Source organism: Suncus etruscus, chromosome 15 (assembly GCF_024139225.1).
Source record: "Suncus etruscus isolate mSunEtr1 chromosome 15, mSunEtr1.pri.cur, whole genome shotgun sequence".
Taxonomy (NCBI): domain Eukaryota; kingdom Metazoa; phylum Chordata; class Mammalia; order Eulipotyphla; family Soricidae; genus Suncus; species Suncus etruscus.
The window spans coordinates 66,778,516-66,793,954 of NC_064862.1; the positions used below are offsets into that span (position 1 = coordinate 66,778,516).

Genomic DNA, 15,439 nt, shown 5'->3' on the forward strand with positions numbered 1-15,439 from the left:
TGCTTTGCGTTGACCTTGACGTAGACGTGAATGCCTTAAGGGACTTCAGGCGCTCTCGGCGCAGATTCCGGCCAGGCCTGGTCTGTTTACTGCTGAGCCCGGCTCCCCCTGGCGGCGGTGCCCGGCTCTGCAGGTGAGCGCGCCGGCCCGCCCAGGCTCCGCGGCAGCGGCGTCAACGTCAGCATCGCGCGCGCCCGCCCGCTCGCGGGTGCAGAGCCCGGCCCGGCGCAAGACAAGATGGCGGCGCTCGTGCTGTGCGCCCGCGGAGCGGCCTCGGCCCGGGGCCTGGTGCAGCGAGCCGCCCACCGCAGCCTGCTCCCCGGGCTCCGGTGAGCAGCGCCGCCCGGGGGGCGCGGCCGGGGAGGGGCCGCCGCGGGGCTGGGGCGCGGGGCTAGGGCGCGCGTCCCCGCCCGGCTGCGGCCGTGCCCCAGGGGCCAGACCTGCGCGGGGCCTCGGGTGCTTCCGGGCACGGGGCTCAAGGTCACGGGCGCGACCTGGTTGACCTTGCGCCTGGAGCCGCCCCGGCCGCAGTGCTTTCCCTTACTCGGGGCTGATCAGACCTTCCTTCCCCTCCCAGAGCCTGGCAGGGCCTGGGAGCGGGTGAGCATGATCTCAGCATCTGCCTCGATTTTTCCAGGCCTGTCAGTCTCAAGTAGGCGTTGGGCTCGGCTTTAACTTCTGCATTTGATTTGCTGACCCCTTTGGATGAACTGTTCGACTTTCCGATTCAGTCACTCGTCTTGTCACTTGTCATGGGCCCCAAATTTTAAGCCGAAGCCCATACGCTACCTTGCGCATAAAACGTCCTGTCGTTGTCTTTAGATTGATGTGTTAGTAACAGTTACTAACTGTTCAACTAACAGTTAGTTGATCTCCCAAATAAGTGAGGAGCCTCGCCTCACCAAAAGACAGGAGGCACTTAAACCAGTAAAGAGGCTCTGCCAGGGTTTTGTTGGGCCAGGATCCAATCCAGGACCTTGACCCAGGAACTCTCTGAAATTCTTAGGAGGGCCAAGGCCTTATATTACTATGTTATAATACACTATCATTATATTGTAGTATGTTTAACTCAAGTGTAACTTGAAGTAATGGAATCTGCGGAGCGAGGAGATGGACCCTCCAAAGGAACAGATACAATGCTCAATAAGACTTAAACCAAATTAAAGTGTCCTTCCTACATGGATTGATTCTAAGTTTCATATTTGTTTCCAGGGTTATGAATCATCTTTTTAAAGTTCCGTTAAGTATCTGCTCCTTCATTGTTTTCTAGACATGAAAAGCGAACCATAAAATTCACATATTCTTTACAAGGAAGATAGGTGGATTGAAGTTGATAAATATGAATTCACATGTGCGCCTACAGTGTCCAAAGTTAGGAAAGCCAGGAGATGGGAGATTTGGTCCCTGTGCTATCCCGTCTGCTGAGCCCCAAGATTGCTTCATCTGTCCCATCTGTTGCATCTTAGCTTGCTCCTGCAGGTCCTATACCTTTTGATTCCTCCCTCCTATACCCTGCTCTGCCTTAACTGTTGATATTCTCTAACACTTAATGTAGACCTAGTAGACTGACTGATTTGGTCAAGTATTGAATGTAAACAATGTGTCTTTGAAAATCTGTGGAACTGAGCATTTGGTCTACCATTGAAGCAATTATGAGTCTGGTAAAGTTTGAGGTGACTATGAAATAATTCAAATTAAAATGCCAAATTGGCCATGCATAGCCTACTTGGTCTATGTCACTTATTACCTTAAAGGAAATATCAGAACTACAGGTATTGCTGGGAGTTATTAGCATATTGGGATGCAAAAAACGTTAACTGTTGGCAGATACTTAGATTTCTTCTATTTTTGTATTTAGTTGAATGTTTTCATAATAAAACTGCAGAAATAAAAAAATATTAAAGCTAAAACTTCGTGAACTATAGATATATATGAGATGGAGAGGGACTGTAGAAAGATAAGAGAAGTGACTGGAAAACAGACCTATGATATGTCAACATTTATAAGCAGATATAGGAAAAAGAGGTGGCAGGTGGTTGGGAAAGAACAGCCAGTGAGCTCACTGGTTTGTGACTTCCCGGGAGAGGCATTTCATAGAAGAAACGGATGTACCAGATGCTACTAAAACTACATTTGCCAGTAGGGAGTTTGTAAGTGAAGTGACCTTGCAAGAGTACTTTCAGAGAAGGCGAGGGAAGTCTTCCTGGGAGATTGACTTGCCAATATTTCTTGCTTAGCTTTCTGTACCCAACACAATATTTCAGCTGCTTTCAAAGGTTGTTATAAGTATCCTAGAAGGACCTGAGGTATTGTTTAATCATAATTTTCTTTTTCTTTTTCATTCTGGCCACACCTGGCAAGACTCGGGTTACCCTTGGCTGTCATGGGGAACCATACGGGATGCTGGGATTTAACTTGGGTCTGCTGTATGCAAGGCAAATGCCCTACCCACTGTGCAGTCATTCTGGCCAAATTTTTCACTCACATTTTTAGCTTCCTTAATCCTGGCATCTCTCCCCCTGATATTAGAATATCTCACATATAGTGGCATCAGCCAGGAAGAAACAAGGACTTTCTCCAAGAGCATCCCTCTTTTTTCTCTCTCTCTCAAACAGTTGCCAAATCTGTCAGTTTTGTCACCAGCATGGTGTGACTACCTTCTCCATTGCCACTGGCATCACATCTGGATTCCTGTGAAGAGGAGTGGACTTAAAACTATTGGTGATGGGGAAGCTAAAGAATTCTAAGCAGGACTTTCTTTTGAGCGAAGGAGTTAGGCCACACCAGGCTGTCTTCAGGGGAGGGAGTGTATATCCAGCAGTGCTGGAGGACCAGGTGGTGCTGGGGACATGCAAGACATACAAGATAAGTGCCTTGTCCCCTCTCTTCTTTCTTCAGCCCCAATTTCTGTAGAAGGAAGATCTCTAGGACATGAACCTCTGTAACTAGATTCTGATCTCTTCTCTTTTGACCTGCTCCCTTCAGAAAAATTATTAAAATTTTTAAAATGAAATTTGTTTTTATTTTTTATTTCCCCTCTGCACTTGTTTTCTATAATGACATTTGTACTTTCCAGAGGTAGTAGGCTTTTTGCAGCCCCTGATCCCAAACAGCCTCTTGATTGTATTTTGGCAATTAAGGCAGAGATTGAATTCAGTGTCTTACATTTTATTAGGGAATAACTCTTAAATGCTGAAGTAGGGTTATTTTAGATGTAATGAAAGTACCATGGGTTTGTTTTTGTTTTTAGGGAGATGCATGCTGACCTGTTTAGTGACAAAGTAAATGATGTCTGCATTCTACTTTAAAATTATTTAGTGGGGAGCAAAGACAGTTCAAGGCTTATGGCATTTGCCATGCATATAGCCAGCCCCAGTTCAATCTCTAGTATTACATGGTTCCCCAAACCAGAAGTTACCCCCAGAGCACCACCAAGTGTGTCCTCTCCCACTAAAATAATCGTTAGGTCAGGCCAAAGAGGGCCTCAAAGGGTTAAGCCTCATGCTATGTGTGCAAGCCCTGAAGATCTATGAGCCCTATAAGCCCTGAAGTCAAGCCCCAGGCAAGACAGAGTTAACAGATCCTTGATGATAGAATGAAGTCCATTATAGAGGGGCTGGAGAAAGTACAGGAGTTAAGGCATTTGCCTTGCATGTAGCCAACCTCATTACAAACTACTGTTTGTGGTCTCAATGTTAAATGTATTTTCTTAACTTTAATTGTTCCAAACCCTCCAGCTTGCATACCAAAGCAGAACCTTTATGGTCTTCACCTCAGAAGTATTTTTTCTAATGCGCCCCCCTTGGTTTTTGGGTCACACCGGCAGCGCTCAGGGGTTACTCCTGGCTATGTGCTCAGAAATCGCTCCTGGCAGGCTCAGGGGACCATATGGGATGCCAGGATTCGAACCACCATCCTTCTGCATGCAAGGCAAACACAGTACCTCCATGCCATCTCTCCAGCTCCACTACCATCTTTTAACCCAGAGCCATCCAGGCTCATCCAGTGAGTAGTACATGCTTCTGCATGCCTGGTATGCTGGCACAAAAGCCATGCTCCTTGATTTTATTGCTGTGGTTCGTTCAGCACTACTAGGTTTTTGGGGGTGGGGGAAGGTCATACTTGGCGGTGCTTAGGGCTTACTCTTGTCTCTGCTTAGAGATAACTACTAGCGGGGCTCTGTGGACCTTACTGAGTGCCAGGGGTTAAACCTAGGTCAGCCATGTGAAAGGCAAGCCCCCCTACCTGCTGTACTGTCGTTGTGGACTCGTTTTTGTTTCTTCAAATGTGCCAGCATTTCACTATGTACAGGATAAGGTCTAACTGATAGGTATGGTACACAAGATTCTAACTACTCTGCCCCTTCCGTTATCTTTCTTGTATATTGTTTTTCTGCCTACTGAATTCTTTGCTGTTCTGGAAATAAGGTCTACATTTCCATGACCCCATGACCCTGGATATATTGTTCCTTTTGACTAAAATAGACACCTGCCTGTCCTCCTCTTGCTTGTCTTTCAAAACAGAACCAAGCCCATGACTTCTCCTCCTACTGTGTAAATCAGAGTGTCTGTGACTCCACTATTTACTAATTTGGGTTTTTTTTTTTTTCCCAAAAAGCACTACATAGATTAGATATCTGATTCTGTATATTCATGGAACTTGAGACAATGCTTTTTTTCTTTTAAGTATAATATTGTGAATGTACTTTTATTCCATCCTCTGTAAAGAGCGCAATGTAAATACAATTTTTTTTTTTTTTTTTTGGTTTTGGGTCACACCCGGCAGCGCTCAGGTTACTCCTGGCTCTATGCTCAGAAGTCCAGAAGTCGCTCCTGGCAGGCTCAGGGGACCATATGGGATGCCGGGATTTGAACCACCGACCTTCTGCATGCAAGGCAAACACCTTACTTCTATGCTATCTCTCCGGCCCCTGTAAATACAATTTGATCATGATTTTTTGTCACTCTAAAGAATCACTTCCCAGATTCATCTTGATAGATGCATCTGACACAATAGGAGGTTTTGGTCAGGTGACTTAATCTGCAGATTTCCGAGTTTGTCAGTCAATTGGAAGTAATGCTGGGCCAGATGTTTCCGTTTTTTCATTGAGAGAATTGTGAATAGTGCAGTGGTTGAAAGCACCTGCTGTACAAGTATGCGATCACAGCTCAAGTCCCTCGTGCGCAGCACTTGATCCTGGCAGCTCTGTGGTACCACAAGCTATTTCCATCTGCAGCACAGTCTGAAAATAGCACAGAAAAGGGTGAGCACCACAAATAAAAAGATGTACAAGGATGAGCTGGAGCATTAGTACAGTGGGTAGGGCATTTGCCTTGCACATGGCCAACTGGGTTTGATTCCTGGCATCCTTATTATCCCCAGAGACCCACCAGGAGTGATTCCTGAGTGCAGAGCCAAGAGTAACACCTGAGCACCACCAGGTATGACACCAAAGCAGAGCAAAAAATTAAAAAAAGATGTGCAAGGAACACAGCCAGGAATCCAACCTCTGATGAATACTTTGGGGGGGGGGGGGCATACCCGGTGGTGCTCAGGTGTTACTCCTGGCTCTGCACTCAGAAATCTCTCCTGGCAGATTCAAGGGACTATATGGGATACTGCAAATTGAACCTGGTTAGTCCCGTGTTAGCTGAATACAAGGTAAACGCTCCACCCCTGTGCTATCACTCTGGTCTCCAGATGAGTACTTTTGTGAATACCACAGGGATCCCTAGCAAGCACCACAACCCTCAGTGTGCTTCAGCTACGAGAGACCCAGTGACCTGTGCAAATATCTCACAAGAGTGCTAACTTAAGTGAGCACCGTGGCCGTGATGTACACTCCCCAGAGGAAGAGCTGGAAGTTTATTAGCACCTCAACTTGGCATGTGGATAACTCACAGTCATCTCTCGCAACAGTAACCTGAGCAACAAAAGTGGAGAAGGGAAGAAATAAAAGAGGGTAGGACTTCATATTATAGAGTCCATGTTTATCATGTTTCAAATTTGTATCACATGGGAGGTGTTGTGTATGTAAACATTTCTATGGGATTTTTGTGTTACTGATCCTACCTTGATCAGTGATTGTGCCCTACCCTAGGGTGTGACCTGGCATTCTGCTCCCACCATAGGGTGGTACCTGATTCTGCTCCCACCCTGGGGTGGTACCTGATTCTGATGTATAAAAGCAAGGGTCTGTGGAAGGCAACGGCTTTTTTCTGGGACCAATTCTGGGGCTTTTGGCTTCAGCCTTATCCACGAATAAAGCTGATATCTTCAGAAGCCTGACTGCCTGTTAGCTTTCTACCCACCACATTCACCTCAGAACCGCCGGCTGAACAGGGTGGCAGACGCGTGGTCCGAGCTGGAGGAGAAAGACCTCATCCTCCATTCCTTCATCAGTCAGCCCCATAAAGGACTGACTTGCAACAGGGAGGTTTATTTTCTTCCCTTTGTGTTTAAATTCCAAGTCTCTTCTTTAATAACTAGAGATGGTTCTTGTCCCTGGGTCAGTCTACTTAGCAGACTTGAACTAGTCTACAAAATTGGGGCTAGAGAGATAGCACAGTGATAGGGCATTTGCCTTGCATGCGGCTGACTCCGGATGGACCTGGGTTTGATTCCCAGCATCCCATATGGTTCCCTGAGCCTGCCAGGAACAATTTCTGAGCACAGAGCCAGGAGGAGTCCCTGAGCACCACCGGGTGTGGCCCCCCACACAAAAAAAAGATATAGTATACAAAATTATCTGATAGTTCCATAGAAGACCAAGAACTGTTTCCTATATCACCATCCTGAAGTACTAGGTAAGTACTAATAAGATCCTGCACATTTATAATGGCTATTTGGAAAAAGTCAGAAAAGGTCATTTATGTGTGGATCAAAGATCTAGATTCTAAAAAAGTATTCTGGATGGAAATGACAGTAATCACTTATAAAGGGCATTATACAGAAGAAATGGGTATAGACTGTATATAAGACATTCTGGGAAAGAAAAATTTTTATGTACAGACAACAGATTTATGTTTGCTAGCAATTAGGTGATTGTGGGTTTTTGGTTTGGGGGACCATACCTGGTAGTATACAGGTTTTACTCTTGGTTCTATGTTCAGGGGTCATTCCTGGTAGTGCTTGGAGACCATATATGTTGTGCCACAGATTAAGCCAGTATCTGCTGAATGAAAGACCAATGTCTTACCTGGTATCCTATATCTCTGGCTTAAGAAGGATTGATTCTAGTCTCACTCATCTATGGTTTGTTTTTTTTTTTTTTTTTTTTTTTTGGGTTTTTGGGCCACACCCGTTTGATGCTCAGGGGTTACTCCTGGCTATGTGCTCAGAAATCGCCCCTGGCTTGGGGGGACCATATGGGACGCCGGGGGATCGAACCGCGGTCCTTCCTTGGCTAGCGCTTGCAAGGCAGACACCTTACCTCCAGCGCCACCTACCCGGCCCCTCATCTATGGGTTTTAAGAAAAATAAGACATTGAAATAATTCCCAGAGATGAGGGCTGGAAGGACCGGCTCAAGATATGAAGCTCACCACAAAGCACTGCACTGGTGAGTGCAGTTAGAGAAATAACTACACTAAGAACTATCATAACAATGCCAATGAGTGAGGGAAGTAGGAAGCCTGTCTCGAATACAGGGGGTGTGTGGGGGAGGAGGGAGATGAGGGTATTGGTGATGGGAAGGTTGCACTGGTGAAAGGGGGTATTCTTTTTATGACTGAAATCCAACTGTAATTATGTTTACAATCACAGTGTTTAAATAAAGATACTATTTAAAAAATTGAACTTGGGAAATTTAAATATATGAGTACCCCAATACAGATTTGAAACAGATTTGGTACATGGCAGAAGAACAAAAGAGGGATGTACCCAGATGTAATATATATATTACACACATATATATAAGTATAAATATATATATATATATTCTTGTGTACCTAAGCAAAATTATTCCAAAAAAGGGTAACTTGAGTCAACTTAACCATAAGAATCAAACCAGAATTTTCTTAAAAGATTTAGTATCCAGGGTTGGAGAGAGAGCATGGAGGTAGGGCATTTGCCTTGCATGCAGAAGGAGGTGGTTTGAATCCTGGCATCCTGTAATGTCCCCCGAGCCTGCCAGGAGTGATTTCTAAGCGTAGAGCTAGGAGTAACCCCTGAGTGCAGCCGGGTGTGACCCAAAAACCAAACAACAACAACAAAAAAAAAGAGTATCCTATTTACATCAGTTTTTTTGCTTATGTCTCTCTTTTATTTTTTTTAACTTTGCAACACTTTTATCACCACCTTGGGGCAAGTCAAACAAGCAAGAAACTCCTATTTTCACCAAGTCATTCCTAGATTATGTGTTATCTGAATCAAAGAGACATTTATGATTTCAAATGGTTGCCTGGCTTTTTCTCCCAGTAAATGTCAATCTTGTATTATATACTTCTTCTTTGTCTCAAATATGATTTTAAAATATAAACTGATTTTTGTAACAAAAAAAATAAAAGAAAGAAAGGATTGATTCTAAAAGGAGGAAATTGGGTAAGAGTTAAAGAACTTCCATATCTTATATTCTATGAATGAGGAGTAGAAAAATAAATCAGGAACTATAAAAATTATACAGACCAACTTGCCATAACCAGAAAAAAAAATCTGGAAATGAGGAAATGATTTAATGAACTTACATAAATATAGATGCCTCTGAGGTAGAATTATATCCAAATTTCTACAGTTTTGTTTTTGCATTTCTTAGATAAAGGCCAGAATCAACTATGCTGGGGAAGAGGATGACTGAGAGCCCTAGTTTCCAGACAGGTGGTGCTCCAGTCCCAACCTAGGAATGCTCATTGCCAGGGATCAAATGCAGGACCTTGCACATGCCAGGCATGTGTACCACCTGAAATCATATTCTCCCTACAGTCTTAAATTGTTAGCTTGTGCTGTCCTCTAGAGAGGTTATACAAATGTGTGATTCTAGACTTTTAAAAGTCCATGGTTAAAGTATAGTTTTTTTCGGGCTGGAACACTAGTACAGCAAGTAGAGCATTTGCTTTGCATGTGGCCGACCTGAGTTTGATACCCAGCATCTTATATGCGCCGCCAAGAGTGATCTCTGAGTGCAAAACCAGTAGTAACCCTAAGCTGATAAAGTATAGTTTGTTCATCTCAATCAAATTTATACTAGGACACCTTGTACAGTAGTAGATAGTTAATCATAAAATAAAATTTGAATTATTTTTATTTATTTATTTTTGGTTTTTAGGGCCACACCCTAAGTGCTCAGAAATCGCCCCTGGCTTGGGGGGACCATATGGGACGCCGGGGGATCAAACCATGGTCCTTCCTTGGCTAGCTCTTGCAAGACAGACACCTTGCCTCTAGCGCCACCTTGTTGGCCCCAAAATTGAATTATTTACATGTTAGTCCCCATCAACATCTTTATAACAGTTTAAAATCTGAAAAGCAGGGTTAATTTAGTTCAGAAGTAAACTTTTTAAGAAAATTTGTTTTTAGGACAGGGAGAGATAAATCATGATAGAGTATCTGCCTTTTCTATGTGAGCCTGAGTTAGATCCCCAGATAGGGGGCAAAGAAGGCAATTTTTGGACATTTTTTCACAGTTTTTATTATGAAATATATTTAGATAAAATTTGTCATTTGCAACATTTTCAAACATAGAATTCAGTATCATTAAGTAGACATTCATATTATACAATAATCACCACATCCAGAGCTCTTTCATCTTCAGAACTGAAAATCTGTACAGTTATTCCCTATTCCCTGCTCTTCTCCATTCCTGGCAGTCACCAGTTTAGTTTCACTATGGATTTTCACTGTGAATTCACTACTCAGATGTCTCCAGTTTTTGGAAACTTCACATCACACCACTTTTAAGAAAGGGCTGAGAGGTAGCTCAGTAGTTGAATGTACTTTTCGTAGTGTGAGCTCCTGGATTCAGTCTACCAGCACCATTAAAGAAACAAAAATAGGAGTCTTCTCTTTAGCCAACTCAAAGAAATCTAAGGAAAATTTTTCACTCTTACAACAAAGGTGAGAATCAAATATAATGTCCACCATCTGTCTTGTAGCTACCTAGGTTAGGAAAAGTGGAAACACCAAACAAACACCTTTTCTGTGAACTACTGTATATAGACTATTTTTTGTTATGTCTTCCTGATTTTACTGTGTGCTATGGTGATTTTAGATTGTATATATTTGGATCATTGGGTGGGATGTAGGGGGAAGCAGAGTAGGTGGTTTTGTGTGCTTTACCTTACTAAGGGCTCGGGAGATCATACAGTACCAGTCAACTGCATGCAAAATAAGTCCCTTAACCTCTGCATGCAAGGTAAGTCTCTGGCCCTAGGTTTAGTGTGATATGGTAATTGGTATGATTTGGTACTTTTGTTTGTTTGTTTGTTTTGTTTTTGGGTCACACCAGCAGTGCTCAGGGGTTACTCTGTGCTCAGAAATCGCCCTTGCAGGCACAGGGGACCATATGAGATGTTGGTATTCGAACCACCATCCTGCATGAAAGGCAAATGCCTTACCTCCATGCTATCTCTCCGGCCCCATGATTTGGTACTTTTGATGACTAGAAACACTGAAAATGTTTTCCATAAAATTAGTAGTAATTTCTTCTTTCTATTATGTCATTTCAGCTTAAAAGGGTTTCAGAGAAATGCTCTTCTTTGGATGATAGATTTTTTTCTATGTGAAAAGTTATTTTGGGAGAGGAAAAATCCTATAATAGAAATTGCAAAGATAACCTTTTTCAAACACTGTCTCTTTTTTTTTTTTTTTTTTTGGTTTTTGGTTTTTGGGTCACACCCGGCAGTACTCAGGGGTTACCCTGGCTGTCTGCTCAGAAATAGCTCCTGGCAGGCACAGGGGACCATATGGGACACCGGGATTCGAACCAACCACCTTTGGTCCTGGATCGGCTGCTTGCAAGGCAAACGCCGCTGTGCTATCTCTCCGGGCCATCAAACACTGTCTTAACCACAAGTTTCCTTTATTTAAAGAGTATCTTCTCAAATGAGCGCAGTCCAAAGGGGTGGTGAAGGGGAAGGTAGGAAAACGGAGAAGATTCTGTATGGCTTTTCAGCAGCACTTTGCTTCCATGCAATAGGAACCTCTAGCTCTACTGCTGTCTAGAACAGAGAGCATGGCCCAGCAGGAGTTGGGTTTTTTTTTTTGGGGGGGAGGCACACTCGGTCCTCAGGGGTTACTCCTGGCTGTCTGCTCAGAAATAGCTCCTGGCAAGCACGAGGGACCATATGGGACACCGGGATTCGAACCAACCACCTTTGGTCCTGGATCGGCTGCTTGCAAGGCAAACACTGCTGTGCTATCTCTCCGAGCCCCAGCAGGAATTTTTATCACTAGGTCCATATACCAAAACACACTCATAAGAAGAAATGCACCTCCCTTTTCTCAAGGTTTGATGTTTTTCACATGCTGGTAGCTAGGTTCCAGGACTGGCTTCCTTCCACAGAAGAAGTTCTAGAATTAGTCACTAACCACCCGCTCTTTTTTTAATTTGAAGTACCAGGGATGGATCCCAGGACCTGACACAAGCATGTCCAGTGCTCCAGCACTAAGCTATATAACACAACTCCTGTTTTTAGTTGTATAGGAAAACATCGAGGCCCTATTTTTCATTTCTAGTAACTATGTATTACCCTTCTCCCAACTGCCTAGCTCACCTCCTCTCCAGATATGAGATAGGCAGGAAGTTGGGGGAAGAGTAACAACTATTGTTCTTCAAGTACCTTTTCCCCCCTGTTAGTGGAGTATTTTTAGGGAGGAAACAGAAGGTGCTGGCTTGATCCCTAGTTGAGTGTTGATTGCAGTCCTCCCTGCAGAGTAGAGGGCTCAGGAGGAACTGTAAGCTACTGAGTAAATGGCCTTGACTGATTTTTTTTTTTTGGTTGTGTGTGGAATGATGAGTTACTGTAAACTGGCCCTTAGAACTTCTGTGATTCGAGTGAAGGGATGCCGAAAGCTTTGTTCTTTTGGAGCAGAGAGGGGTGGTGAGCAGTGGGGTGGGAACAATCACGAGTCCAGCTTTGCAATAAGCATCTTCCTTTGTTGCCATCTACCGGATAATAGAATCTGGCCTGCATGGTGAGACTTGCACCAACTCGGCCTGCCCTCCCTCCTTTCAGTTCCCAGCAATCTTGTGAGAAGCGTGGATACCTCCTGATAGGATGTGGAGCTCACCACCCACTCTGTGCCAGGTTGTCCTCATCCTTCACATCAGGCCTTGATACTTTGAGATTGAGGCCTGTCATTGAATGATAAAAGCCATTCTTGAGGGTTCGTTACAGTCTCCAGCGAGATCGCCCTATTCCCACACAGTCTTGATGATCCCTCTCTGTGAAAAGTAGCCAATACTAAGAGAAGGGGGAAGAGACGAGCCAAAATTGTGCCACTGTGTATGGGGAGTTGAGCTCTTTGTTGATCTATAATTTTCTATTGACCAGTTTACCTATAAACTAGAATTTGCAAGAGGCGCTGTGCTAATAACCCCTCTCCATTGCTGTAATGCTCATATAATCCAAGACAGTGAGAGGGACATGTAAATAAAATTGTAAAATTTTAGTTATGTGTTAAAATGTCACCTTTCTCCTTACCTCATGTGTCCTTATCTGTTGTCATTATTATTATTATTTTTGATTTTGCCAGACAATGACTTGTCACTCTTCCTCTGTTGGATGACTGAAGCTATGAGTAGTAGGTTGCGATAGGTGCATCTGTTTTGAGAGTACCTGTTAACAAATGAAGGCGAACTTGATGTCTTAAGAATCCCCATGCAAATAAATTGTTCCCTCCCAATAAAATATTGAGAATGCTAAAAAAAAATAGTAAAATAAAATAAAGAGTGTCTGCTCTCTTGGGAGATAGCCTAGAGCACTTTGGAGGATGATCAAATACTACATGCCTTCTAAACACCCCTGGGTTTGGTACCCAAACTAAACACATTCACACAAAGTATATGCTATTCTCCTGGAAACTGCTTTGGGGTATCCAAGTTCTAGAATAATGTTTTTCAACCTTTTTTCTGATCATGACCCTCTACTGACCTTGCTTCCTACCAGTGGCACATCACTTATTCCCTGTCTATCCATAGGCCCTCTCCTATGGGTAGGAGATGTACATCCCCGGTATAAGTGATTTTTCTTCTGTGATCCCTTGGAATATCCTGGTGATCCACAGGACCATGTATCCCCCAGCTGAGAAATGCTATTCTGGAACAATGTCGTAGGTGTTCATGGCATGTTTGTTGAAGGAATTGACAAATTTTTAAGACAGTATACTGTGTGATATTACCTAGACTCTAGAGTCACTAAAATATTCATATCACTGATTAGATTCACTTTTCTAATTATTATTTTGTAGGGGATTGACATCTTCAAGTAATAGACCTCGAGAAGACAGCTGGTTAAAATCCTTATTTGTCCGGAAAGTTGATCCAAGAAAAGATGCTCACTCTAATCTTCTAGCCAAAAAGGAAACAAGCAGTTTATACAAAATACAGTGTGAGTGACAGTTTAGATATTTTATATTTGTTTTTTTCTTTGTTTATAACATTATCATTGAATTTCCTTTTTTTTTTTTCAGTTCACAATGTTAAACCAGAATGCCTAGATGCATACAACAAAATTTGGTATGTATACCAAACTATTTATTTAGGAAAAGCTAGTGATTTCCATATTTATTGTTCAGCTAACACATAATAGCACAGCAACATCCTTGATTCCTCTTCTTACAATCAAATGTTCAAAGGCTCTTAAATTAAGCTCTATGTATTATGTATAATGAAAGGCATTAGGATTTCAAGTACTGATAGTCATGCTAGGCTATCAGTTAGACAATAAGGTGTTAGAATTTGGGGCCGGAGAGATAACATGGAGGTAGAGCTTTTGCCTTGCATGTAGAAGGACAGTGGTTTGAATCCCGGCATCCCATATGGTTCCTCGAGCCTGCCAGGAGCAATTTCTGAGCATAGAGCCAGGAGTAACCCCTGAGCACTGCCAGGTGTGACCCAAACCCCCCCCCCAATTTTTTTTACTAGATTCTTTTTTTTTAAGCACACAGCATCAAAATTTTTATTCAGTCTGAAAATGCATTTCTAACATATGCAAAACTATGGTGTGGCGTGCCCTAACTCTTCCCCAGTGAGGTGAGATAGGATTCTGTGAATGAAGCAAAATTTTACTAGATCCTTAAGGTTGAAGGAGCCTTGCAAAGCTGCATAGCCCATCTATTTACTTCCAGTACTTGAGTTTTTTTCATAGATTTCAAGACTATCTGTGCTTACATATATTTAGACATTTCATCCTGGACAGCTTTGTATGTCAGGAATTAGAACTCATCTCTGTCTCCTGTTGTTCCCAATTTTATTCCTAAAACTGCTACATGAAAGTTTTGTATATCAGTTGTCATTTCTTCTCAAGTCTTTCATTCCCCAGGAATCCAGTTCTTTTTAGCAAATTATCATATGCAATTAGATCCATATATTCTTACAGTATTAATAAACTTTAAGGCCAAAAGAGAATTAAGTCCATCGATGCTTTAGTAACAAATTAGTATATGATCAATTGTGAACAAATATAATTTAAGCAATTTTTTAACCTTTAATATTTGCTTTAGTGAGAAAGTCAATAAATTTGTCACCAGAATCAGCATGATTTGTAGAATCAAAGATCTTTCATTTGGTTGGTTTTGTTTGGTTTTGTTTTTTAGCAAATTTGGGAAACTAGTTTAGATTTCTAATACTGAGATGATTGTACTTTAAAAAAAAAAAGATACTTCTAATCTTTTCTTAGAAAATGAGTTTTTTCTCACAGCTGATGTTTCCCTGGATTTTCTTTTCTGTCTTGCCTTTGTCATTTCATCCTGTCCTAAATTCTGTCTCTTCATCTCTTCATATTTCCGATTGGATGTCTTGCTCTCATTTCAAACTCAGCATACAGAATCACCTTGCTCTTCTAGCTTCCTGTGTCTCACTCACATTGGTTTTCTTTCACTCTTTTCTTAGTTATTTATGATTATTTAATCACTAAGGACCATGTATTCTTCATTTGATAAGTATTTTGGTTCTCTCTCTCTCTCTGTTTTTTTTTTTTTTTCCTTCTCCATCTCCTGCTCCAAGCCTGTTGAGTCCTATTTCTAAGTAGCCTCCTTTCTGAACTGCTTTTCTGGGTTTAAAACTACACCTGTATCTTTATTCTATCCTGCAATTCATTACCCAGAAGTTTGTCAGTTTGTTCTGCTTGACTTCTATTTTCTCGTTCATCATATTTTTTCTTTTCTCTAAAACTTTCTGCAGCAACCTGTTTCCAGTACATAAAGACTTAACTCCTGCCTGGTTTTTAGGGGCCCCAATAATGAGGTTCTGCCCAACCCATCCAGTTCTGGGTACAAGTACTACC

General features: G+C 42.4%; 1 protein-coding gene across 1 annotated transcript in view; it reads left to right on the forward strand.

The window, feature by feature from the left end:
• The first annotated feature begins 223 nt into the window (after nucleotides 1–223).
• Nucleotides 224–15,439, forward strand: part of NIPSNAP2 (nipsnap homolog 2) — a 40,661-nt gene continuing 25,445 nt past the window's right edge. Inside the window, exons 1-3 of the mRNA XM_049789551.1 lie at nucleotides 224–329; nucleotides 13,404–13,543; nucleotides 13,626–13,671. Of these exons, the coding sequence (XP_049645508.1) occupies nucleotides 238–329; nucleotides 13,404–13,543; nucleotides 13,626–13,671 (278 nt within the window). The 5' untranslated portion in view covers nucleotides 224–237. The remainder of the gene's footprint in view (nucleotides 330–13,403; nucleotides 13,544–13,625; nucleotides 13,672–15,439) is intronic.